This window comes from Leuciscus leuciscus, assembly GCF_965113295.1.
Source record: "Leuciscus leuciscus genome assembly, chromosome: 5".
In the NCBI taxonomy this organism is placed as follows: Eukaryota; Metazoa; Chordata; class Actinopteri; order Cypriniformes; family Leuciscidae; genus Leuciscus; species Leuciscus leuciscus.
The window spans coordinates 25,380,831-25,407,563 of NC_138729.1; the positions used below are offsets into that span (position 1 = coordinate 25,380,831).

Here is a 26,733-nt window from a genome sequence, read left to right on the forward strand (position 1 = left end):
TTGCCTTCCCGGGAAGCCCACTGCTCGACCCACCCAGCCCACACGCCCTGGGTTTTCCTCTGCTTCCAGGGTGGGACAGTCAGGGTACCCTAGGCCGCAGTACATACTTGGGTTTTATCCACAGTAACACAGAGTTATTGTCTGCAGCTTGCTGTAAAACCACCACTTTTCAACAGTGTGTTAATGTCAGCGGCAGAAGGGGAGTCAGCTCAGATTTTAAAGGAAGAAATTTGGGTTGTGCCGCCGGAAGACAGCCATCACGGCTTTTACCCCCGGTACTTTGTCATTCCTAAAAGAGAGGGAGGTCTCCGTCCCATTCTGGATTTAGGGAACCTCAACAAACACCTCAGAAAATACAAGTTCAAAATGTTGACGTTAAAAATGTTATCACAATTTATTTGTCCCAGAGACTGGCTTACGTCAGTCAATCTGAAGGATGCATATTTTCACATAAGCATATACCCAGCACACAGACAATTCATCAGGTTTACCTATCAGGACACAGCCTACGAGTTTTTGACTGTTCCGTTCGGGCTGTCACTAGCTCCAAGGCTGTTCAGCAAGTGTGTCGAAGCAGCGCTCACACCGCTGAGAATAATGGGTCTAAGAGTGTCAGCATATTTGGCCGATCTACTGCTATGTGTGCCGTCACAACAGCAGGCGGAGAGAGAAACAAAAATGCTTGTCTCTCATTTGGAAAGCTTAGGCTTCAAGATAAACGAGACAAAAAGCTCCTTGGTGCCCGCACACTTTACCTGAGTCTCAGACCTGTATCAAGCGTTTCTGTCGGAGGAGCGCATCAGGTTAATTCGTGGCTGTCTATCCCTTTTTCAGAAGGGAAACAGAGTTCTGTTCAGACTGTTTACGTCTTCTGGGTCTGATCGCCTCGACAGTTTCTGTCATTCCACTGGGACTGTTGCAAACGAGAGAGTTTCAGCACTGGATGGCGGCGCAGCACTTGTGTCCAAAACGCCACCTCAACTGCAAAGTGATAGTGACATCACTCTGCATGCATGCTCTCTGTCAGTGGAGAGATTGCTCTTTTCTCGAGTCAGAGACTCTGTTGAGGCAGTTTCTCTGAGGAAGGTGATTACAACAGATGCATCGCTCACAGGATGGGGTGCAGCATAGGCTCATTGGAAAAACTTACCTGTGGCAACATTTTTGCAAAACGCAAAATACGTACTACCAATACATACATATCATTGCAATTTCCAACAGAAATGAACACATTTATTTGGACATGCATTACATTGAGTTTAAAACCTTGATATGACTAATGTGTGTACAGTGAAGTAAAGGTCATTTGTAAATTTACTTATTGCTCAATATGTATATCTTTGTGTATGTATCTGTATTTACATTCACATTTACGTCACTTCACCCAAAAATTTGACATAGTATATTTATGTAATGATTAAGGGTTTCTCAGAAAATAATACAAAGACAGTCCAGCAATGTCAATAATTCAAGGCATATGACAGGAATTTGTGTTTGAGTATGTGCGCAGATTCTTTTGCATGTGACTGCTGCAAATGTTCACTGACATGCAACAGAACTTTGTACAAGTGTATGTTATTTATGATCCTTCAACAAAACATTTAGAAAAAGTAAAAAAATATACTGCTTGTGCAGAAATGTAATATAGATTATTATTAGTTATCAAAACTTCAACAATCATACCATAAATATGCAAAAATTTACATTAATAGGCTAATGCTCCGTTCACCCAGGTGAAACACTGTGTTCATCATGACAATTTTTACTTATCAAAATAATTTGTTGTTAATGGATAGACTGGGCTACACTGGTTATTTACTGTATTTATCCTCTCAGTATTCTCAATAAATTACCATCATATCTTGTTCCTTTCTTCAGTGGAACAAAGATGTTTTGTAGAAGCTGCTCTTTTACATACAATAAAAATGTGTAAAGGGATGGAGGATTTCAAACTCCAAAAATAAGCATAGTATCATAAAATTAGTTGATTGCCACTCATGTAGTCAACTAAGTTTTGATTCTTAAAAAATCATAGTTTTGTGTGAAGAAGAGACCTAAATTTATGATGTTATTTGCTGAAGCATAGATAAGATATTATATGAATAAGCTATTTGTTATTCGCTAAAGTTTTTAAATCTGAAAACAGTGGAGCTTACACAACTAGAGTTGTAAAATATCAATAATAATTACAGAAAAAAATTTAACTTGCAAGACTTTCTAAGCACAATCTCATGTACAATGTGGGAAACACCATATTAACCATATCACAGAATTTGCTGATTAAGTCTGTGGTTTATTATTTTTATTGTTGTCAAATGTGATGTTTAACTGAACCATATTCACTGCTCCATTTTGTGCCTGAGGGCAATGGGTTGCTAACATATGACGCTCTTCCACTGAGCTTTATCTCTTTGTATCAAAAGACGTAAGTGCTGCAAGTTATCGCTACAATGCAAAATAATGGTACTTTTTAAGCAACAAAGAATCATAAGGTTCTTCATATGTCATAGCAAACTTTCTTGCTTCAAAACAAAAGTTTATTGTTATTGTTGCATGTCTGGAGTGTATGTGCTGTACTTTTTGTATTACATACAGTCTGCTCAATCAATATTTATGTATCATAAGTTGAGCAAACAATATAAGCAAACAGTGGCTTTCTGTAGAAACCAGGCATAGAACAAACTTTCGTCTTTAGACACGTAAAAGCAGGGCACATTCAGTTTAGCCACTTAGACGTTAAACACACCAATGTAGCATGGTCATTGAACCAGAAATTTCAGCAGCAGACTATTTCGGTCAGATTCCTTTCCCAGTTAGGACATTGAGCAAAGCATGTAGGCTTCTGCTTATATCACCACAAGGATGAAATGACAATGCCCATACACTGTACCTAAACTGATTGTTTACTGAAAGAGAAACAGAAATCTGTAAATGAGGCTAGACGGTTTCTCTTAGGTGTTACAGTTTTTTAAAACTGCTTATATGAAGTTTCTGAAACTTCGGCCCTGTTACAGCAGGGATGAGGAGAGGCAAGAATCCAACTGCAGAAATTAATGCAATTTATTCACAAAACAAAGGTAATCCACATTGAAAATCCAAACCAGGAACTGGAACAAAATCTAAGGAACAAGAACGCAACAGCTTCACAAACACATGCAAAGATAACAACCGTCAAACAACAACTGAATCACAGGGGTATAAATATACAGAGAAACAATGGCTAAGGAACAACAGGTGAGAACGAATCAGAGTAACTGGAGACAAACATGGTCAACTATAGAAACTAACAAGGGACAAAATGTAGATGTCGCACTAGATGTCGCCTTGTCTACTGCAGTTTATTGGAACGAATGTCTTTAAGGCGACATCTAGTGTATATATCTATGCACCAGTCTGCGTACACCTCAGATCAGATCACTTCGACGTGGCTGTGTATAAGAGGTAAAAACGAAATAAATACTGTTCGTTTTCTCACACAAATCGCTCGTTTCGTGTCTTAGGCCATCAATGTGTACTTACGATGGGGAATTGTTTAATTTGGACGACGGGGAATTGTTTTAATTTGGACTCTGTGCATGCTCTTTGAGGTGGTGACCATAGACCTGCATTATATGACTGACAGACAAGAACGGTTTGACCTAAAAATATCAAAATTGAAACTACTGCGGAAAAAAAGACACCTACATCTTGGATGCCCTTGAGGTAAGCTAAAACATACCAAAAATTTATTTCAAAGTGAACTATCCCTTTAAATGTGCATTTTGAGCACTGCAATGTAACTTATTGATATTTCAAAGATATTAACTTTATTTTTCAATACTGATGCTATAAATTGATGTGGTTTTCACAGGTTTGCCAGGGAGATCTAATAACCAATGTCAGTTTATCCACTGAGCTTTAATCTGAAGTCCTGCTTCCCTGTTCCTTTGAATCAGACCTCTTGAAATCAAGCCAGTCATGAAAAATAATCTGCATTTGTATCCCATCTCTAACCTCATTCATTACAGCATATTTCCATATATATCTATTAAAATGTTTGGCTTACTGTAGAACATATGAGCAATGTGAAACTAGTGCATTATCACATTTAAAGAGATGACCTTTGAAGATTTAATATTAAAAAAAATTGTGTAAACTTAATTTTTTTATATATATTTTTATATTTAAAAGGTATCTTGATTGTCTGCATAAATCTTGTTTTGTCAGATTTGAGGCTATACAATTCTTCCCAATTATTTATTACCTAAATACATATTATATTTAAAATATGTAATATATCAAGTTTGTGCTTAAAAAATTGCAAATTTGACAAGACATCTTTCATTGCAGCATTTATGTTCACTGTGCTCTAGACCAGAATTGGTTGCTCAGAATTGTGGCGATTATGACCTCTGGTGGTGGTTTCCATGAAAACATCAATGTGACCTTTAATTCATTTTTGTGGATGTTACAACACCTATGAACACATCAATAGGTGGATGGATTTAAGTTTGCCAAGTTACTACTGTTGATAAAGGCGGCAGTAAGCAAAAGGTATTGCATGTTTGATTTCTCTTTTTTTCACATCTCTTTACTAAGCCTATTGATAGTGGTACAGTATCATCCATGTTAGATTTCCAAACTTATAAACATCAAACCAAAATGACTGTCTTGTGAATATCTTTGGACCCTGGGATGATCCAATTGCATTTGGAACCATGATGGCCACAGATGGAAAGGGAAATATTTTTTTAAACAATTTGGATTCTTCAAGTGTACGACTGTACTGACAGCACCAACATTTAAAGGACTAGAACAACCTCTTATCCACAAAATGCGTTTCCAATCACAGAGATAAGGTGCTGTTTAGCCTTGAAGTGTCCAGAAGGGATGTTTTAAATGAATTTGTCACTACAGAATATGTGGAAGACAAAACCGATGCAGGACTTCTGGATTAGGGACAGTATAATAAAGCTGCGTTAAATCAATTTATTTTAATTTTATTAATTATTGCACGTAAAATTTGATGTTGCTTTTATTCAGTTTAGTTTAAAATAGTTATCTTAATTTTGTTCTTAAGATGAAAAAAATCAAACTGCATTTTATGAATTTGTAATAGGCAGTTGTTTCTCCAATTTTAAAAATAACAGGCCTATTACCAAACATTATTTTCTTTCGATCTAGTTCGAAAAAGTAGGTTTTTCATAACTTTCCCGCAAGCGGATCTATGGGCTGCTATAGACTTCCAGAGCGGAATAATAATAATAATAAATATAGCTGCAAGCAGCAATTATCGGGGCCAAGCGCAAGAAGACGACAAGACATGCCAACATGGCTGGGATTGTCAGACCAACTGCAGCAAGGAGCAATTAAAGACATTTAAATATGAATTCAGGCAAAATGGCTGAAAAATCATATACATTGACTAAATGAATTTAATGGATTATCACTTTCGACCAATAGGTGGCGTAGTTACAAAATTGATGTGATGTGGTCAGAATGAGGTGACAATGACATACCTTAAGACCAGTGGCATTACAATAGGCAGATTTATTCAAAAGTTATATGCATTTTTGCTTATATACCATTTCAGATCCCCTTCGAGCCGCATCAGTCGGCCGAGCAGCGGCCCCTTTTGCCCTTCTGCTAGCCCTATAGCCTTAGTCAAGTGAGTGGGTGACTTGCAGGCACTTTCTTTGAGTGCGTCTTGCCTTGAGTTTGGGCCAAATGACTGTAAAGTCATTCTCAAACATGCTTTCTCATGAGATAACTTTAAAGAGGTGGTTGATTATGATTTCACTTTTCTAACTTTAGTTAGTGTGGAATGTTGCTGTTTGAGCATAAACAACATCTGCAAAGTTAAGAAGCTCAAAGTTCAAAGCAAAGGGAGATATTTTCTTTTAAAGAAATTGTTTTTTAAGGACTACAATAAATGGCTGGTAGGGACTTTAGGACATTCCTCCCGGGTTAGTGACATCACTAACCCTAAAATTTACATTAACCCGCCCCTGGCAACGAGATTTATAGTTTATAATAACAGAATATGCTAATCAATGACTAGAAGATAACTACACATAAGCTACATAAATTCATCAACTAACTATTCAGAAATGTTGTCTACATGTTGTCACTTCTTCTTGAGGCTCTCCATCACTGTCTAACTCCGGTTTGAACATAAAAGTTTTTTAAATGTTCAGTTTGTGTCTGTGTGAGGTAATTGAAGCTGCAAACACACAAGAGCCTTGAAGCTCCGCCCTCTGTGCCGGGAGCAGGGACACACACAAAAACTTTGTGTTTTTGCTCACCCTCAAAAAGAGACAATTTTAACATGCTATATACAAATATCTGTGGGGTATTTTGAGCTAAAACTTCACATACACACTCTGGGGACATCAAAGACTTATTTTACATCTTGTGAAAAGGGCATTATACCACCCGTTTAATATCTTCATCTGCGAGGCCACTCGAGGTCAGTAGGCTAATGCCATTCTTAATATTCCACCAATCACAGCTGACAGACACAAATTATGTTTCTTATGTACCTCCACAGCAAAGTTGCCCTTTAATTATCACCATCAGTCATTTTAACTTATATTGGATATAATTTAACACTGTTATTATTAATATACTTAATTATATTAAAAATCTAAATATATACGTGAAGAATAGATTCTGAGTAGATTCTTTCTCAGTATTTTTTTCTCATTTAAAAGTATTTACTCTGGAATAAAATTAATACTTGAAGCAAAATACCTGAGAATAAAGTAATGTGAATTATAATAATAAAAATGTTCAGCCAAAAGCATAGCTATACTTGTGCGTCTTTTTAGAGCTTGAGTTCAAATTCAAATATCCATCTTAATACAAATCAAGTGGTTTTGTGTAATAGTGAAGATTAAGAAGGCTTCATGCATGCACACACCATGAGCATATTGTCTTGAGGCTACTGGCGGAGTAGGTAGAGCGATCAGGAAATTACGTAAGACACTTGTCAAATAGCCCCTTCACCTCTTCGAAGCAAACATCAGAGTGCATTGTTTCCAGGTTTAGAGCACACGCTCCTGATGTTTACCTGAGAGAGAAAAAACATCCTTTCTTTCTGTGTTGGACTTTAGGGCTTTTTACTCTGCGTTTTTCACCTCTAAATGGTAAGGTTTATTTTTGGTTATGTTTATGGTTTTTAATCAGTCCTTTCAGGAGATGTTATTGTAGAATCATTCAAGTAAGAATATAAGAGTGATCCATTGACAGTCATTAATATAAACATAATAATTATATAAAGACATTATATTCTCAGCAGCATATAGCCTAAGTATTTAAAGTTTGCGAACATTGTAAAACATGAAAGCTCAGCAAACATCATCATTGTGCAAAGAGCACCTGTGATGTGCAGACGGAAACTGGTGATTAGATTCATGTGTTTGTTGTTGCTGTGGTTTCTCAGGTTTGAGCAGAAATGCTCTCTCGTTTCTTTGAAACAGCCATCTCCAGGCTAGGCTGCACGGCAGAGATGTTGCACCGATGCAACAGTATCTAATTTTAGAAAACATTCTGAAAGATGATGTAAAGGGTTAGGACAATAGAAGAAGACTTCCAAATTTTACGAAACTGGAAAGTACTCCATCCTCTTCTATAATGTGGGTCTGTTCGACTGTGAACTGTCTTAAGACTTTAACTATAGCACTAATAATCATCATGAGGACGCTGGAATTCACACATGTGAGTAAAAAATTTACTGGCTACCTTATCACAACTTTGCATCCAAGATTCATGTGATTCATTCACTTATATCAATACTCTGACAGTTTTACAAGTATGATTAATTCACTAAAATAATGCAGTCAAAAACATACCATATTGTGTATGAGTATATTTGATTGTGTCCTGACACTAATTCTTAAAATCATACTTTTTAAATACTATATACTGATATATTGTCTGCTTTTTGTTTTACATGTTACAAATGTTCTGTCTGAAAGGCAGAAGAATTTGAAAAAGGTGAATCAAAAATCTCAAAGGACACAGTGATGTCCTTTTGGCCCTTCATTGCAGGAGGAGCAACAATTATTATTTTTCTTATTGTGGTCACAGTGTGTTGCATTGTGCATAAACAAAATAGTAAGTATATCACATAAATTCTAAATAAATTTTAAATATAAAATGTTTGCATGTTCAGTAATGTAACAATCTCTTTCTTTCAGAAACATCAGATCAACCATATTATGCAAACCGCCAGCAGGGTAAGCAAATAACTTGTTTTTACAGTATTTTTTACACTTACTATTACAGTATTGTTATTATATACAGTATTCCACACACATATGCTATATGGGACCATTTTCAGTAACAAATGGTCTCATGAATCAAATTAAGTTTCAAGTTTTAAAAGATGGTGACATCCTGTTTCAAACATTGTCTTTCTCTCATTGTGATGATAGTTCAAGATGCCAGCAAAGATCAAATCATCTATGGTGAGTTTGATGAGTATTTCTTGTTTCTCACAAATTTTCGTATATAATAATACTGTTAGTACAGGCATGACCAGATTTTTTTATCAGAGACATTATATTTATATACTTATCAATATATAAATATTATATTATAATTCTGCCGCAGAGAATGATCAAGAGTTCAGAAAAAATACCTCCAAAGGGAAAAGTGAGTAATAAATAAATAAACTGAATTACTTTTATTATGGAAATATACGCAATAGATTACACAGTTTTTTTCCCCTTTGCAGGAAGGTTTTCATCAGCTTATATCAACAGGCCTGAAAATAAGGCTGCAATTTATGTGAACAGTGCAGCAGAAGCAGAGGAGACATATGCAAACTGCACTGACAATGATTATGAAAATGTGGAGTAGTCTGAGGGGACATGACTGCGATATTCTTCATTCTGGGTTTTCTTTTGTGCACACTACCAACTTAAGTGGATTGATGATATAAATAAAGACAATGCAACATTTCAGGCTTATTTGGGTAAGACAACTGATAATGGAAAATAATAATGCAATGGTCTGTTACCATTTGGGTGACTAAACCATTGTGGGACAAAGTCAATTGTATAGGCTACTCCAGTATATTTGACCAAATCTTGTATTTGTACTTGTAACAGTCAATAAAATATTGCACTTTTGAAATTGACCTCTTTGCAAACCTTGTCCACAGTGCTGAATAGTCATGATCATTTGTTTGAATGTTTTACGTTTAATAACTAACTAATAATTCCTGTGTTACTTATAGATGCAGGTCATAGCTACATCGTCTGTCAATGAATGAAAATTGTGTCTTATTTAATAAACACACGTTTTGGCCAAATTCTATTTATTATTATTTTTTCGAGTAATAGCCTATGAGGTTCATGTAAATTTTTCCTTGTTTAAATACATAACACGTTTCTTTTCATGGTTTTCCTAGTGACTGTATTCAGAACAATAGGTCATGGCTAGACCAGATGCGTTTGTACACAGTAACCATTGGAATAGAAAAGCACTGTATATGACGTGTTATCGGTAGTGACGTAGACGTACACTTCCGGAGGTGTGCAGCCCGCGATTGCTGGAAGTTAAAACAAATTTGGGACATCATTTGAGATATTAAGCTATGCAATGTGGATGGTTAAAACATAAACGCAATCCAGGTAAGACACCCAACGGAATCCTTCCCCAAAGTTACAGTTAGATATTGCACGATGCATAACGAAAGACAAGGACTGTGTTGCAACTTCTCACGTGTTAACCACCAAAACAATTATGAAAATACGAAACCAGAGAGCTCTCTTCATGCTTTACAGTGTCAACCACAATTTACTGTCAAAATGTGCATGACATATAGAATAGATAGAAGTTTTCATTGATGTGGACACCGTACATATATCAAAATAACTAATTAATAATAATTGTTGACAATTAAAAGTGACTTAGAAAACAAAACCAGAGAGTCTGAAAAATATTTTCTATTTTCTAACTATTTTGTTCTCCAGGTGTTCGAATGGATAAGTTTGTAACTCGGCACAGAAAAAGATCAGTTGTTGAGGCAGATGAATCGAAATCAGAGGAACCGATCAAGAAATGCAAAGATGAGTGTGAGGTGGAAGAGGAGTTTTCTCAGCCAATTCCCTGGCAGAAGTTTGAGGCAGAGGGATTGGACTGTGATTACAGTTTTCTATTTGACAAAGAGGAGGCTGATCACCTTTTAAACCAGCTAGAAGAGGAGGTGGTGTATTTCACAGGTATTGAATGTGCTTTTGTATCATGTACACTAACATATCGTTCAAAAGTTAAAGCTGCAGTCCGTAACTTTTTTTGGGTTAAAAATAATCCAAAATAGATTTTTGAGCAAGTACATAACCAGCCAGTGTTCAAAACTATCTGCTTGCCTTAGCTTGTAATAACGGTAAGCTTGTAATCATGTTTTAATTCCAGTGGTACTGGTGGATTTCCGCTGGAAATTCGAGCATGTCTTTGCGTCATTATGTCACATCTGTACGCATAAAGAAGGTGTCTCGGCTATGTTGTAGGTGTGAGGATGTTGGAGGTGTGAGGATGTTGGAGGTGTGAGGATGTTGGAGGTGGAGATTTATAGCCTTTTCTCACAGCACTTGATATAACTAAACTTATCAGTTTGATGGCAGATCCAGAAAGGTTCAAACGACAATCACCAGTGACAACTGGAGATTTGACCCGTTATAAAAATGCAAAAGACTTCGGAGTGGCTATAAAAAAAGAGACTGCAACCGGCCCATGCGAAAACAAGGATAAATATCGGAAGGGCATTAAATGTAGTCACGCGATGCTGTTGTTGTTAACATGAACAATTTGAGGACAAAGTATAATTTGCACGATTTAATGTGATTATGAGAAGCGATCGTTAGATTTAATCAGCGCGATTTACTGCAAATTCTGCAATGCTTTTTTCCCCTTAGTTGGTCAGAACAAAAATGGATGTTATTTAACTTACTTGTTCAGATGAAATTTTCCGGTGAAAATGCTTATGTTGGTCATACTTCCAAAAAGTAGAATCTGTGATTCCGAATGACAGTATATCCACACCGGCGCGGTGACTGACAGCCGCACATTCTCCTCAAAACATTGGATTCATCCGCACTGTGCCGTGCCGAGGCAACCCACTAGCCTGGGAAAACCCAGACAACTTCCGGCAAATTTAGATTTGCTCTGCAAGTAGTCTGGCAAAGAGCTCATTCAAGCCGATTTCTAATCCGTCGAAATCGCGGCACCAATCAGAAACGTTGAGGCGGGCTTTACACGATGACGATCGCTCTGATTGGTTTTAGGCGCACAGAGGCATTTGAGCAACGTCCGTTGGTGAAGCGCATCAACTTTTAAATGCATTATATTCAAATTGCAAACACATGAGGACAGTCTCCATGAAAGACCCACTGGCAGATGAATGTGCTACTACATTTCTCTCCGAAACGGTAGGAAATTAAATTAGATTTAATAGAGGATTTTAACTGTGACAAGATGATTGACAGGGCAGTTTACGTGACAGGATGCACGCGACAGATCCGTCCGATAAAGATGACGAAGTAGTATGTCCCAAAGCTTGCCTACTTTTTTGCTACACATTCAAAAGTTAATACCTTTTCTTCACAAAAAGAGTACATAATTTTTTGGCGTAGTGTAACATAGGCGAATTGGGACGCAGCAAATGGCTTTACACGATAACGATTGCTCTGATTGGTTTTAGCAAAGCCCGTCTACGGAAAGCCTGTTCACTCCAACGCCCTATTAAGTCCTATTGGTTGTAGTTCCAATCAGAGTTCCACTGGGGGCGCTCGCCATGAGTGCAAAATGAATGGGAGTCAATGGGGCTAGACGGCTTAATTTGTCTCTTTCACCCGATTGCCGTTGAGAAATCTCAGATTTGATTGTAGGTTTTGCAAGTTCAACATGGGTTATAGGTCGAAAGTTGAATGAATGAGTACTTATGTCCTTTCGATTTCTTAACAGGTTGAGTTGTTGTTGCCCATAACACGCTTGCATTCTGCTAATGAACGCTGATTGGTCAGTGAAGGACTGATTACGACCAGAGATACCGCTTGATGGCATCGTGGCATCCGAAGCGGGACCAGAAACAAACAAAACAAAAACTCATCTAGCACGTGTATTTACGTGTGTCAGCTGTGTTGTCGATGCCTCGAGAGAAAAGAAAGTGCAGAGCGCGAAAGCACCAAAGTGACTGAAGGCATGCCGTAAAGCAGTATCTCTGGTCGTACGATGTGTATGACGTCATTGACATTTTGAAAGACTTTTTAAAGCAAATAAGTGACTCTAAAAAATCTAACACCAAGCAATGTGTAATTTCTTTGCTTCCCCTTTCGAAAACAACATTCAAATTACTAGACAAAAAATTATATCCCGAGAAAAGTGGATTTTGAGGGGTATAGCGCCAAAGACCTCCATTCATTCTGCACTCGTCCTGTGAGCGCCCTCATATGGAACAAGAGTGGAACTGTAACCGGAAGTTTATTGAGTGGCACTTCTCCCCTCATTAGACTTTCTCTGGTTTTAGGTCTATCCAGAGCCATAGAGAGAAAGAGTTGCGACACTCTTTGATGTCGCCGCTATGGCTGTCACGTGATTCATGTAAGCCCCAATAGTTCCAAAACATACGCTGGCTGTCATGTTCTTCTATGGGACAGACAGCAGCGATTGCATTATTGAACGGTAAATTTAAAATAAAACACAAACCCAAGTACTTTTTCAGCTGTTATAGCATTTTGTTAATGTCAGTTTTGCATTTGGAGATAAGTTTTAGGATATATTTTTGGAGGGAAAAGCTTAGTGTTCATGTTCGCATGGGTAGTAGCACTTGCTTTAGCAGCTCTAACTTAACTTTTCCATATCATTCATCTGATGATGGATGTCTCATGATATTTATTTTAGCACAACTGGGCTGTATTAGGCTATTGATTCCCGTGATTTTGCTTATAAATTCCGATTCAGCCATTAGCCTACCTTCGTGATCACGCAAAGAGGTCTGCCGTGGCGGTCCGTTCAGAATTCGCTTAGAAGCTAGCTCACTTCTTCTGATGAAAGTGGCCACCCCCAGGACCACAACGTGAAACATGATCATGTTAAGACTAAGAATATAATTTTAAGATTAAGCCATACACATATTATCAAAACTATAACAGATTAAAAACAAATTTACACTTTTATGTTTGGGTCTATAGGTTATGATACAGGAGATTGAGTAGGATCCATTTGCAGCTTTATCGAAGGAACGTCAAACAGGCAGGGGTCAGGGAACAGCAAAAAAGGGGAATCAGAGATCAACACAGAGAGTAGTCAGGTAACAGGCAGAAGATCGGGGCAGGCAGCAAGAAACAATAATCCAAGGGCAATCCAAGTCAAGACAGGCAGCAAGCAGGCAGAAGTGAGATAATCTGAGGTCGGCAACTAGAACAGTAGGATAGGGTAAACGCTCAGAAATTACAGGCCGTGGCAATGCAATACTTCGCAGTGATCTTCTGTTTGAGTATGGTTTATATGGAGTGTCTGAATGAGATGCAGGTGAGTGCGCAATCAGTCCCAGGTATGAAGCATTATGGGAATTGTAGTTTTGTGAAGTGATCAGTCTGGTGTGGAGTGCCCTCTGGTGACTCTCAGAGGCACTCCAGCTGGTGATCGTTACATAGCCCCTCCCCAAAGAGCGGCTTCCAGACGCTCCAAAAACAGTCCAGGAGGGAGGTGGAGCGGAGGCGGATCCGGGGGCGGGATGGAGGGCCAGGTCCGTGGAGCAGAAAAGGACCTGCAGACTGCGGCAGAACGGATGGCCAGGGCGGAGCGGGCGACCCCTCAGGCGACCAGTGCGGAGACGACCGTCCATCGGGTGGCCAGTGCGGAGACGACCGTCCATCGGGTGGCCAGTGCGGAGACGACCGGCCATCGGGCGGCCAGTGCGGAGACGACCGGCCATCGGGCGGCCATGGCTGTGCCGGGAACTGTATCGGCGATGAGGGCTCTGGGCCGGACGGGACCAGCGGCGAAGAGGGCCTTGAGCTGGGCAGGACCAGCGACGAAGAGGGCCTTGAGCTGGGCAGGACCAGCGGCGACGAGGGCCTTGAGCTGGGCAGGACCAGCGGCGACGAGGGCCTTGAGCTGGGCAGGACCAGCGGCGAAGAGGGCCTTGAGCTGGGCAGGACCAGCAGCGAAGAGGGCTCTGGCTCTGTGCTGGACGGAACCAGCGGCGCTGAAGGCGTTGATTCGACTGTGCAGACGATTGGCTCTGGCGGGCAGGCAACTGGCTCAGGCGGGCAGGCGACTGGCTCTGGCTCAGGCGGGCAGGCGACTGGCTCTGGCTCAGGCGGGCAGGCGACTGGCTCTGGCTCTGGCGGGCAGGCGACTGGCTTTGGCTCTGGCTCTGGCGGGCAGGCGACTGGCTCTGGCGGGCAGGCGACTGGCTCTGGCGGGCAGGCGACTGGCTCTGGCGGGCAGGCGACTGGCTCTGGCTCTGGCGGGCAGGCGACTGGCTCTGGCTCTGGCGGGCAGGCGACTGGCTCTGGCTCTGGCGGGCAGGCGACTGGCTCTGGCTCAGGCGGGCAGGCGACTGGCTCTGGCTCTGGCGGGCAGGCGACTGGCTCTGGCTCTGGCGGGCAGGCGACTGGCTTTGGCTCTGGCTCTGGCGGGCAGGCGACTGGCTCTGGCGGGCAGGCGACTGGCTCTGGCGGGCAGGCGACTGGCTCTGGCTCTGGCGGGCAGGCGACTGGCTCTGGCTCTGGCGGGCAGGCGACTGGCTCTGGCTCTGGCGGGCAGGCGACTGGCTCTGGCTCTGGCGGGCAGGCGACTGGCTCTGGCTCTGGCGGGCAGGCGACTGGCTCTGGCTCAGGCGGGCAGGCGACTGGCTCTGGCTCTGGCGGGCAGGCGACTGGCTCTGGCGGGCAGGCGACTGGCTCTGGCTCTGGCGGGCAGGCGACTGGCTCTGGCGGGCAGGCGACTGGCTCTGCTGGACTGGCGTGGAGCGCTGGATCGGGGAACGTGACGTGAAGCTCAGGCTCTGGATCGGGAGACGTGACGTGACGTGATGCTCAGGCTCTGGATCGGGAGACGTGACGTGACGTGATGCTCAGGCTCTGGATCGGGAGACGTGACAGGAACGGTCTCTGGATCGGCAGACGTGACAGCAACAGTCTCTGGATCGGCAGACGTGACAGCCACGGTCTCTGGAAATGCCCCCTCAGCAGTAGAGGGCTCGGGGAATTCTGCTAAGACGTAACGAGAGTCCAGGGAATCAGTTGAGGTGTAGCAGAACTCTGGTTCAACAGGTGTTATAAGTTCATTGGAACCCTCATCCACAGGGCCCACAGAAAAGGATGAGCCGCTTATCCTCAGGGCGAATTCAATATATTGACAAAGTCCATTGATGGGTATTGTCAGGCATGAGATAATTTAACATGTCCTCAAGCCCATATCGGAAACTATCCTTTAAGACTGCATCATCCAAGTCTACCTCATGGCAGAGCTCACAAAATTCTTCAACATACTCCTCTACAGATCCTTGGCTGAGGCGGAAGAGACTGATTAGTGGATCCATGGTGGGTCTCGGTTCTTTCTCGGCTGCTGGATCTGAAGCGGCGAAGTATTCTGTTATGATACAGGAGATTGAGTAGGATCCATTTGCAGCTTTATTGAAGGAACGTCAAACAGGCAGGGGTCAGGGAACAGCAAAACAGGGAAATCAGAGATCAACACAGAGAGTAGTCAGGTAACAGGCAGAAGATCGGGGCAGGCAGCAAGAAACAATAATCCAAGGGCAATCCAAGTCAAGACAGTTACTTGGATTGAGGCAGCAAGCAGGCAGAAGTGAGATAACAATCCGAGGTTGGCAACTAGAACAGTAGGATAGGGTAAACGCTCAGAAATTACAGGCCATGGCAATGCAATACTTCGCAGTGATCTTCTTCTTCTTCTTCTTCTCTTATTTAATGGCGGACTGCAAACAACGTTTAGGTGCATGCCGCCACCTACTGTACTGGAGTGTGTATTATCATGTCATTTTAAATTCTACTCCATAACCCTGAGTCTTTTAAAAAGGTATATAGAGCCTTCCTAGTGATTCTTATTCCTTCTCCTTCTCCTTCTGATCCCAGTATCCCTACCAGATTCCACTCCCTCCCTGCCTCCTGAACCTTATCTTTAAGCACCTGTCTTTCCACTTCATTCAATGTACAGTACAATATTACATGTTCAACATTTTCTTTAACCCCACAGTTTTCACAGTTCTCACTATTCCTTTTCCCCATTAAAAATAAAGTGGCATTCAGCCCTGTGTGATCCACTCTCAGTCTTGTCATTACAATTTCCTCACGCCTGTTCTTTTCCATGTAATTCTTTATACTGACACTTTTTTGTATTTTATAGTATCTCCTACCTTTCCTGTCTTCCTCCCATCGTTTCTGCCATATTTCAAGACCTTTCCTTTTAACCACAGCTTTACCTTCATCTTTTCCTAGTGGAATTGTAATTATGATTACTTTTAGTAGTGCCTCTTTGGCCAGTTTATCTGCCCGCAGTGATCTTCTGTTTGAGTGTGGTTTATATGGAGTGTCTGAATGAGATTGCAGGTGAGTGCGCAATCAGTCCCAGGTATGAAGCATTATGGGAATTGTTGTTTTGTGAAGTGATCAGTCTGGTGTGGAGTGCCCTCTGGTGACTCTCAGAGGCACTCCAGCTGGTGATCGTTACAATAGGTAAGTGCAGAGTGAAGATTTTTCTCTATGGGTCTGGGTTAGTGTACAGAGTAGGCTAAGAGTAAGGGTAGCTGTAACTCAATCCAAGTAACTTAAGCAATTAACTAACAAAACACTTGTAACTTCTGTTACAGCTATTGAGACATAAATTAAGCATGGCTGATACAAATTAAGGTTTTCAAATAAAATATTTTTTATCAAACAATGACCGACAACAAAAATGTGTGCTTGTGTGTGAACAAGAAAAACAAAAACCAGGGGCAGGTTATCCATGAAACAGACAGGACTGGTGATGGCCATAACAATCCTAGAGGTCCAGCATTGTTCTCACAAGCCGCTTCCCTCAAGACAACAAAACATAATGAAAAGTTAGTATATCCCAAAAAATTTTATTAAATAAAAGTTGCTATAAAGGTGGTAGCGATTCATTACCGAACTCTTACTGTCACAGCTGACGAAGTCGCGCTAGCTAGCAGGCAGTGCTTGAAAATTGGTTGAAACAACCAACAGAAAATATAAATAATTACGCTGTGCATGTACAAATGAAGACCAGTATAAGCATCGCAAAGGGCCTCTGATACAATATAGACAGTTGACAATTCAAAAGAGGTCGATATTTCAGCAATTTACCTCTGGAACAACTCGACGCGCAGCAATGTAAGTGAATGGTGTCCAAAGCCCAAATGACAGTGTTTGGAACTAATCCGATCTTCAAATCCCGGAAGTAGGCGGTTAAAAGCGCCGCCATTTTTTTACAACGGAGGTCTATGGGAGTGTCGCAACTCTTTCTCTCTATGGCTCTGGGTCTATTCAATTGCGCCCAGAGGCATTTGAGCGACATCCGTTGCACTGGCGGAGCTAGGGGGTGGCCAGGGGTGGTCTAAGCTTGGCCACCCCTCTCACAACTGCTTTTTTTGTCTCTTTTTTTATTGACAAAAATTTCGTTTTTTAAAACGCTGAACCGTCTTTTTTAAGACCACAAAAAACATGAGACTTTTCAGACGCACACTCCAACTTCACCTCAGCGCCAGGCGAAAAGTCAAACGAGTGCGGAAATGTGCAAGTGCCGAATGAGCTTCAGCAGAACATCACACAGTGATATGCACATAGTAAATATAGAATCAACCCTAACCCTTTCTCAACTGGTGGGTTGCAAGACCGTTTTGAGTAGGCCTAAGTCGAATAGTGTGCAGTCAACAACAAACGTAATTCTCTTTTTTTTCTGATGCTACTTTTATTTTAGAAGATGTGTGTGAAAGCTTGTGACACTTATGTCAGATGCTGAGAAAAGGGCGTTGTCCTTATTCAGTTGGCTATCTTTGGTAAGATGAGATGTTTTCAGGCCAAATGTCAGTAAAACTAACTAACTTTCCTGTCATACCTGCAGGGCCGGCCCGAGGCATAAGCGAACTAAGCGGCTGCTTGGGGCCCCCTCGCCACCAGGGGGCCCCCAATCAAGTTGTTTTTTTTTTGTTTTTTTTACATATTAATTAACTTAAACAAGTGACATAAATGAATGAAAGGATTAATAATTCAAGACAAGAAAATTCTGATTTCATGATCAATATACCTGCCTATAACTGCTGCTGTGTCTGCCAGTGTTTGAGTCATGCGCATAACCTCGCGTGCATAGACAATTTGTGCGCAGTCACGGTAATGTAATGTTAAGCCATGTCACAAAAAATGAGATTTGATCAATGATTTATCCTTTAAATGTAATGATATTCAGAACAGAACAAGAATAAAAAAATAACTATAAACAAGCCAAAACGAAAACAATTTAAGCGAAAGTGAAAGTAAGCGGCGTTAGGCTCACGTATCTCTCTCATTAGAATCAAAATGTTTCAACATTCGCGATGGATTTGGATGGTAAACTATTCTTTATCATAGGCTTTGTACTTCACTCACGTTCCAATATCGACGGAAAAAATCATCCTCTTCACACGCACAAAAATGTGCTTGGAAACATCACAGTAGTGCGGTGCTTACGCTGAATGGTATGAATTGTACTACTGACTATTTAAACAGAGCGGTGTAATTATGTTAGGTTGACTATTTTATTATTATATTTTATTACGGCTATAACGAACAAGCTGCGATGTCAAGATTGCAATGCTGGAATATGTTGTGTGTGTGTGAGGCGCGGGCGCGATCGAACAGTGGAAACATAAAAACATACTCCGTCATTTCATACAAGACATCATTCAAACTGCAAAGTGTTGCAAAACGTTGGAGGATATTTAGCAAATAATTTATTTAATATTTTTTGTGACAGTTTGTTTTAAGAAGTTTCAAAGAGTTAGTAAAAGAGTAAAGAAAAAGTTAAAAAAAAATTCAAGTATCTATTTTTATTAAGTATTTATTTTGTATTAATTCATAACCTCATTGTATTAATTTATAATGTAACATTATGTGACATTACGTGACATTGTGTAAATAATCGGCAAGCACAGGTGACTCTGCGTGGTGGGAGGGGGCCCCCAAATCAAATTCTGCCTAGGGCCCCCAAAAGGCTCGGGCCGGCACTGCATACCTGTGCTTGCGATACGCACATCACGCGCAAATGCGGCGTGCTGTAGCCGTAGTTGTCGTCAATTAACTCATGTAAGAATCAAAAAGGCGATTAAAGCTGTCAAAACTGCATGCATGTATTTGTTATATGCATCACATGTGTCTGGATTAAAATATTCTGCTATGTGAGATCACAATATAAGGCACAAACTGATATGTAATGTTTAAATGTCCAAATAAATGTGAGCACTGTGCATTTGTACTAGACGGTAGGCATTCATTTTGCGTTAATTTGTAAAGGACAAACAAAAATGGATAATTTTTAAATTCATAAAATAACTAATTTTACATTCTGGCAACATTACATTATGAAAAACATAACATTTTACATTATGTGCTGTTGACTTCCGCCTTGTTCACATTCTTGCACATGGGGATTCAAAAGAGAACTTTTGTTTTCCTTTTTAATTTATGTATGACAGAACTGTTGCAATTATTTATTTTGACACCACAACTGGTGGTGGTAGTGGCGCAATGGATAAGACACATGCCTTTGGTGTGAGAGACCCGGGTTCGAATCCACTGTGAGACACCAATGTGTCCCTGAGCAAGACACTTAACCCCTAGTTGCTCCAGAGGCGTGCGACCTAATATAGAAAGTTAAACTTTTTTTTGATAAACTCAGAATTGGTTGAAGAGTTCACTGATTATATAAAACGCATTGAAGGTTGAATAATCTTTGGACTACAGTAGTTATCTGCATGTTATCTCATCCATGAAGATGCAACAATGTAGAACAAGCTATTGGAGATTTTGAGAACCAGAACCAAGCTAACTGAGCAAGTTGAACTTTAGCTATAGTGTGTGCCCTTTTATTACTATTTAATACATTTTAATATGAGGTGGTGGTGGGTAATAATAAAAAAATATAAAATTCACTCACACTACTATCTCAATTACAATTAAGTACAAATTAACTTTATTCAGTTGTGTAGGCACTAAAACAGTCCAATACATTATCAAATAATTTTTTATGATGAAATGATTTCTGTGCCACCCCAGACTGGTTGCTGGCCCTTGCCTGGCCACCCCTATGAAAAAATCCTGGCTCCGCCACTGGTCCGTTGGTGACGCCCCTTTGGAAATGAGTTATTAATGAAGCTTTGTCAGACCATAACTCGGTTACTACTGAGAATGGTCTGGTTTTAACCAGGCTAACAACCCACGTAAAGTTGATAATTCTGCGAATAACTGCAGTTGCATATGGCAGATGGCGACAAAGAGGAAAAACTACAGACTGCAGCTTTAAGTAAAAAAAAATATTTTTTTTATATATTATATATTTATGGTATTGCTTATAGCAGTTTGAAATTATACTTAAAAAAATATTGTTGCAGTGTTTTGCTAGTATGTAAGATAAAAAAAAAGATCCATGTTTGCATCCTATGTTTTCACTTTACTTAAAGGCATCAATGATGCATTTATAAAGCTTAGTAACTGTATTATCACTCACAATAAGTATTTATACACAACATGGCTATTAATTACAATATATTCACTTAATTGACAGAAATAAATCTGAATTACAAAAAAAAATTTAACTATAATATAATAACATTATAGCCATGCAGGCTGCATCTTTATAAATACATTCATGGAATCATACGACTGACTAATTAATACTTATAAATCAGTGTATAATGGATTGAGCATGCACATTGAAAAAGCAAATGCATGGCATATAATTATAAAAATAATATAAATGTAAATGTTCTTATAATGCAGTATGTCTTAATGAGTCTTTATAAATATATTTATAGAATAGTAATACTTATACTATAATTCATTATAGGCTTCATTGAAAGTGTTTTCATAGAAAGTCTCTTATGCTTACCAAGACTGCATTTATTTGATAAAAAAAAAAATATATATATTTTTCTATTTTAAAATGTAATTTGCTGTGATGGCAAAGCTGAATTTATCATAATTACTCCAGTCATCAGTCATAGGATTTTTCAGAAATCATTCTAAATCTAATGTGATGATTTGATGCCCAAGAAATATTTCTTATTATTATCAATGTTAAAAACAGTGTTGCTTGTGGTGTTTTTAACAATGTAACAATGCAAGATACAAGAATCACATAGGATGTGTTATCTAGATAAACAATGTAACTTCATTATTATATTTGTACCAAATGCTGTGTGTCATATTACGGTTAAATAGTACTCCACCCTGTTGTTTTTTGGATGCTGATTGTGTTAGTGTCCAGTGTTTGAAATGTTTTGCGTTTCCATTTTCTCACGTGACAAAGGTGACAAAGCTAAAGTACAAGTGTATGGAAAGTCATACAGTGTTCCAAGGAAGCAAGCGACATACGGGGACGAGGGACTGATGTACTCTTTCTCTGGAGTCCATCTCCTGGCTAAACCGTGGACTCCCACTTTGGAACACATTCGAGATGCTGTTACCAAGGCAACAGGCCATACATTCAACTTTGTTTTGATAAACAGGTAATTTAACTCTCTGCTGTTGACACGTAGACACCACTGTCCTACCTATGAGCCTGAAGTGGTGCATTGCTTCACATAGAAGTCATGTTCTTTGAAAATGAGGAAAGTATGTTTATGGTTTACATCAGGTATAAAGATGGTCACGATCACATGGGAGAGCATCGGGATGATGAACGGGAACTCGATCCTGCCTGTCCTATTGCCTCTGTATCGCTAGGAGCTGTCCGAGACTTCATTTTCAGACATAAGGATGCACGAGGTGGTTCTAGCAAACGTCAGATTGAGCCTGTGAAGCTGGAGCTGGCTCACGGGAGTCTTCTGCTCATGAACTATCCCACAAACACATACTGGTATCACAGTCTTCCAGTCAGAAAAAAGGTCAAAACACCACGCATCAACCTCACTTTCAGACGCATAGTGAAAAACAGACAGAAAACTAGCATTAAAATGGATTGATTGTTCTCTTAGCATCTTACCAGGTATTGCTGTGGGCCATGTTAGTTGTTGTACCACAACATGTCGGAAAGCTAGTGAGCACTTTTCACATTATCACAGGGTTCGGCTAATCAAATATGCAAGTAAATCTTTGTTGTTTTTCACATTCAGACATCTCTTGCACACTGTTATCAGTTTATTTTAATTATGTATCACTCTCTGTTAGTCTTCACGTTATGATTTATTAGTCTTTACACCAGATCATGTGCAGTTAAAATGTATCTAAGGAAATCAAGCTTCAAGCACATCTTTACTATTCAGAGCATATTCTGGCTTGATATTTGGCAACAAAATGAATGAGCATTCAAAGGAAATATTTTCTTTTATTTGTTTTTGTTTTTTTGTTTTATAGAAAACCAATAAACTACATGTGGAATAAATAGGATAGACACAACCATACTTCTGTACAAGACATTTCTATTATAGACTGGGAAAGAAAAAAAAACAATATGGTCCCAATGAATACATTTTGCTAAAAGTTTCAAAGATTGAACTACAGAAGGCAATAGTTTGGCGAAATACTGTGGCAAAAACATAAGGGTAGCAAAAACGTAATCGTATAAATATATACATTTTATTTTTCAAGCATACGTAACAGAGTAAGTTTGAGAAAGTCATACTTAGTGTTTACATTCCAGCACTGCTGGACTGAGTATGAGGTATTCGCACAGCTGTCTACCCATAACCTGCCTGTGGTACTATCTAATCAATGTCACCTTTTTCCTTGGACGACGACACATGCAGTCAGTACAGTTGCTGCTAAAAGAATCAGTCATTTGTGAATTTTGATGTATCAAAATGATGCAATTATTGTATCTCTTATGTACGTTGGAAGGTTGTAGTGCTGTTGAAATGGCAACCAGCATTTCAAAGCTTGGTTTGACTTGAGCATTAGTGAAAATGAACATTTTCGGCTTACCTACTGTAGATATTTGAAAAACAAATAAGAACCAAAATGTGGGCACTTTTGGAGAAGTGTGTACAGTCAAAAACAAGACGCGAAAAAAATTAATCCTCTTCTCAGTGATACAAATGCACTCAACCAAGCAGTGCCTATGCTACAAGCTATGGTCTTCACAGGAGAACTTGAATAACTTGTGACTAGTACCATTTGCAGTATTTTTTTTTATATTTAGCTACTTATGGTGAAATCTCTCTAAACTACAGCAGCAGAAATCATTTACTTTCACCGTGATAAAAAAAAAAACAGTGTGTTGACCTTCCTGAGTGAACAAGAAAAGGTGATGATACAAATTTTTTAGAAATCACAAATGGCAGTTGATATCAATGCCAATTTAGAAAAACTATGGCAGTTCCAGTGCCATTTCATTTGACAATACTAATCTTGGCAAAAGAAACAGCACATAGTGATTGTAGGGCAGCATGAACTGTTTTAGGATCAGTACACTGTCTCACAGCTTGATTCATTGCCTTAACTCATACAAAGATGATCCAGACATGCCCTTTACACTAAAACTGACCGCAAAAGACAGGGTTCTGGCTTAAAGTGAATAGATGGCAGTAGGGATAAGTGTAGAACTGAAGAAAAACCTCCTTTATGTTGTGATTTGTTTCGGGATAAGAGACTGGGATCGCAAATGCATAACAGCTGGTAGAAGATGGTTAACTTTCTTCAGAGGAAGAATCGATTTTCCCTTTTTTGCTTGAGGGAGCACCATCTTCCAATTCCTTCAAAAGAAACCACTGAATCAGTTGATTGATCTTTGACTGAAAACGGTTGCTATATCTACTTAAATTATTACTTTTACTTTTTTTAACCTTCATGCAAGTGACACGGTTAGCATGTACCTGGGCCGAGTTGGAAGAGTCTAAAAAGTGCTCAGAATCTCCTTGTGACTTGCTGTCCCTTTTGGCTGTCCTAGACTCTGATGAGTAGTGGTTTTGTTCTGAAAAAAAAAAAAAAAAAAAGTGAAATTAAAATAAACATCAAAGGACAGAGTGAGGATAGTGAGCTTGTAGAGGATCCATTGCAGTGACTAACCACTCTTATGATCCTGATCAGAAGAAGGCTGTTTGGAAGGATATTGGTCACTTTTCAAGTCATTGCTGTCACTCTGAGAAGCTGCCATGGGTTCTGGTGCAGGACTAGTGTTGTTGCTGTTCTCCTGCTTCAATGGGGAGGAGTCTGCAATGGAGCTCTGGTTACTGTTATCATCTGTAGGTAAAAAACAGAAACACAATTAAAAAGGTGGGACAAAGGATTTGATAAATTCTTGAACAGCTTTCAAACAGTATATGACATATGTTAATGGGTGGTTAAAGAATAGCAAATGACATCAATTCAATTGGAGTGTTTCATCAACTATTGGTTAAGAAGGAAAACAGACAAAGCCATTAATAGTATTATTATTATAAAAAAATAAATGTATGGATAATTGGAGTGAAATTACAGGTAATTTATGGCATACTTAAGTATTTAATACATTCTTAGAAGACCAACTGTTCACAAATCACATATATAATCTCAATTTGGTGTAAAAAAAACAACAACACTAAAATTTATAATAATTGCCAAGTAACAGAGCCTGAAAAGGCTGTATGAGCATTATTTTGAGATGCGATTAGAGTCTGATAACTGTCATGTCTGCAGCATTACCATGCATATCCATCATTCCAGGAGAGGAGCTGTTCTCAGGGGTCGTGACCTCAGAGCCATACTTGTCATCTTTGCCTTTCTTCTTGTTTTTGTTCTTCTGTGTGACATAAATATATACATATATATATATACACACACATACATATGCAATTAAGCCATGTAAAGAATATTGAAACATGTTTAAAACATATATTTGTAAAATTAATGTTGGCTTTGTGTGTGATGCTACATCTAAAACGTAATGATCTGGGCCACCAGCAACAAAAACACATTTTTGGCACTAGTGGCTTCAATCCCACTATGAATTTACCTTTTCTAATTTAAAAATAAAATAAATGATTCATATGAAAAACAGATTGAAAAAGATTTATCAGTTAAATCAGCAAAAAATGACAATAATTGGGTTTATTGGTATTGACTAGAATTGCAATAGCAGAGCATTATGGTGATTAAATGTCACTTACATCATCTGACTTGGGCTCTGTCACTGGTACCCACTTGTAGATTCGTAGTGATGTGTCACCAACAGTCACCCATTTCTTCTCCCTGGAGATGCATGTTTTTGTTAGATATCAAAGACAAATGAGACGGCAAGCAAATGAGTTTAACAGAGGATGAACTCTTTAATCATTTACATTTATAGGTATAAGAAATCTCTGCAGAGTTTTGTTTGTTTAAAAAGTATTTCCAGAATATGCAATGCAACAGATAACATATTATCAATGCATCTAATAAACTATTTTTTACTGTAAATAAATATACACGAGGTTAACTCTCTCCTCAATAGTGTACGTGGTGGACAGGGTAGAACAACACTAATTAAACTTAATTGATATTATTTACTTTAAAAATCACTTTTTACTAGCTCACAGATTAGGATAATTTCAATCATACCTAATGTCATTACAAAACTACGATTTTCCTTATTTAATTCTATAATAATTATATTTCTAAATAAAGTTTAGAAAGATACTGTTGTTGTATTGTTAATCTCATAACCATTTTGCTGGGGAAATTATTTGAAGTTGAACTGAAGTTTAAGCACAACCTTCAGAAGTTTTTGGTAAGTGTAAAGCTCCGCGCTGAGTTTAAACCCCCGCGCGCGGATAAAACTCTTCTCACGCTCCGTCTCTCAGAAGCGCGAGTCTCTCGCTCTCAGGTGAGATGAACTAGAGTCAAATGCCCATTCAGCGGCACTTTTTGTTTGGTACGGACGTTTCACTCTAGTTCATGTCAGCCCGTTCAGTTACTATTCAGCCGGCATTACAGGCTCAAACAGCAAAGCCTTCATGTGACTGCAACGAAATGGCTTCTAGGTTCAACCCACATAAACATTTAATGGAAGAAAAATGCGATGAACATTTTTCCTAACTAATTTTTCAAAAGCCGACAAAAACCCCAGCCGCGCGAAGAAACAGCACATCTGACTGAAATTGGAGTGGAATAAACGCTCTCTTTCCTTTCATTTCATTGTTTCTCGTTGTCTCTCCTCCCCCACAGGCTGTCTGTACTGTTCGTTAACGGGTAGACGCTCTCTTACCATTTCCGCACTTTTTCAATTGCAGCCATAACCCGCTTGATGTCATCTTTCGCCCTGCTCCGCGTCTCCGCTCGAACCGACCTGCCCGACATTACTGCTGTTGGTAAAATATCTTTTTGCTCGCTGCCTGTTTAGACACAATGCGAATGCACACAGCACAGGAGAGAGGCGGGGTTTGTGCGCCTGCGCTGAAGCCAAATGCCCTCGAAGCATGAGAGACACGGTCAATGCGGGTATGCGTTTTGCTCCTTTGTTAGCGAACAGAGAAAAGAAAGCGACATTTCAACAGATTACTGAATACTTTAATCAAATCGAAACGATGGCTAAGACATCCACACACGTTTTACACATGTATCTGAAGAA

At 39.5% G+C, this 26,733-nt stretch overlaps 2 protein-coding genes across 3 annotated transcripts; one reads left to right on the plus strand and one right to left on the minus strand.

The window, feature by feature from the left end:
• The first annotated feature begins 6,971 nt into the window (after positions 1–6,971).
• On the plus strand, positions 6,972–22,612 carry alkbh2 (alkB homolog 2, alpha-ketoglutarate dependent dioxygenase). 2 transcript variants are annotated; one of them, XM_082169495.1, is made up of 10 exons: positions 6,972–7,127; positions 7,424–7,698; positions 7,959–8,097; positions 8,181–8,219; positions 8,418–8,450; positions 8,596–8,637; positions 8,720–9,620; positions 9,963–10,211; positions 21,520–21,718; positions 21,847–22,612. In XM_082169495.1, exons 7-10 carry the CDS (start codon positions 9,584–9,586, stop codon positions 22,172–22,174), a joined length of 813 nt encoding a protein of 270 aa, XP_082025621.1. In that variant the 5' UTR covers positions 6,972–7,127; positions 7,424–7,698; positions 7,959–8,097; positions 8,181–8,219; positions 8,418–8,450; positions 8,596–8,637; positions 8,720–9,583; the 3' UTR covers positions 22,175–22,612. The 2 variants fall into 2 exon arrangements, with proteins under 2 accessions (XP_082025621.1, XP_082025622.1); XM_082169496.1 differs by having other exon boundaries at positions 6,987–7,698.
• On the minus strand, positions 22,517–26,638 carry bcl7a (BAF chromatin remodeling complex subunit BCL7A). Its single transcript, XM_082169497.1, has 6 exons — positions 26,371–26,638; positions 25,295–25,376; positions 24,831–24,927; positions 24,216–24,389; positions 24,023–24,120; positions 22,517–23,902 (listed from the first exon to the last, which is right to left on the minus strand). The coding sequence occupies exons 1-6, from the start codon at positions 26,460–26,462 to the stop codon at positions 23,837–23,839; spliced, it is 609 nt and encodes a 202-aa protein (XP_082025623.1). The 5' UTR covers positions 26,463–26,638; the 3' UTR covers positions 22,517–23,836.
• Between the last annotated feature and the right edge of the window lie 95 nt (positions 26,639–26,733).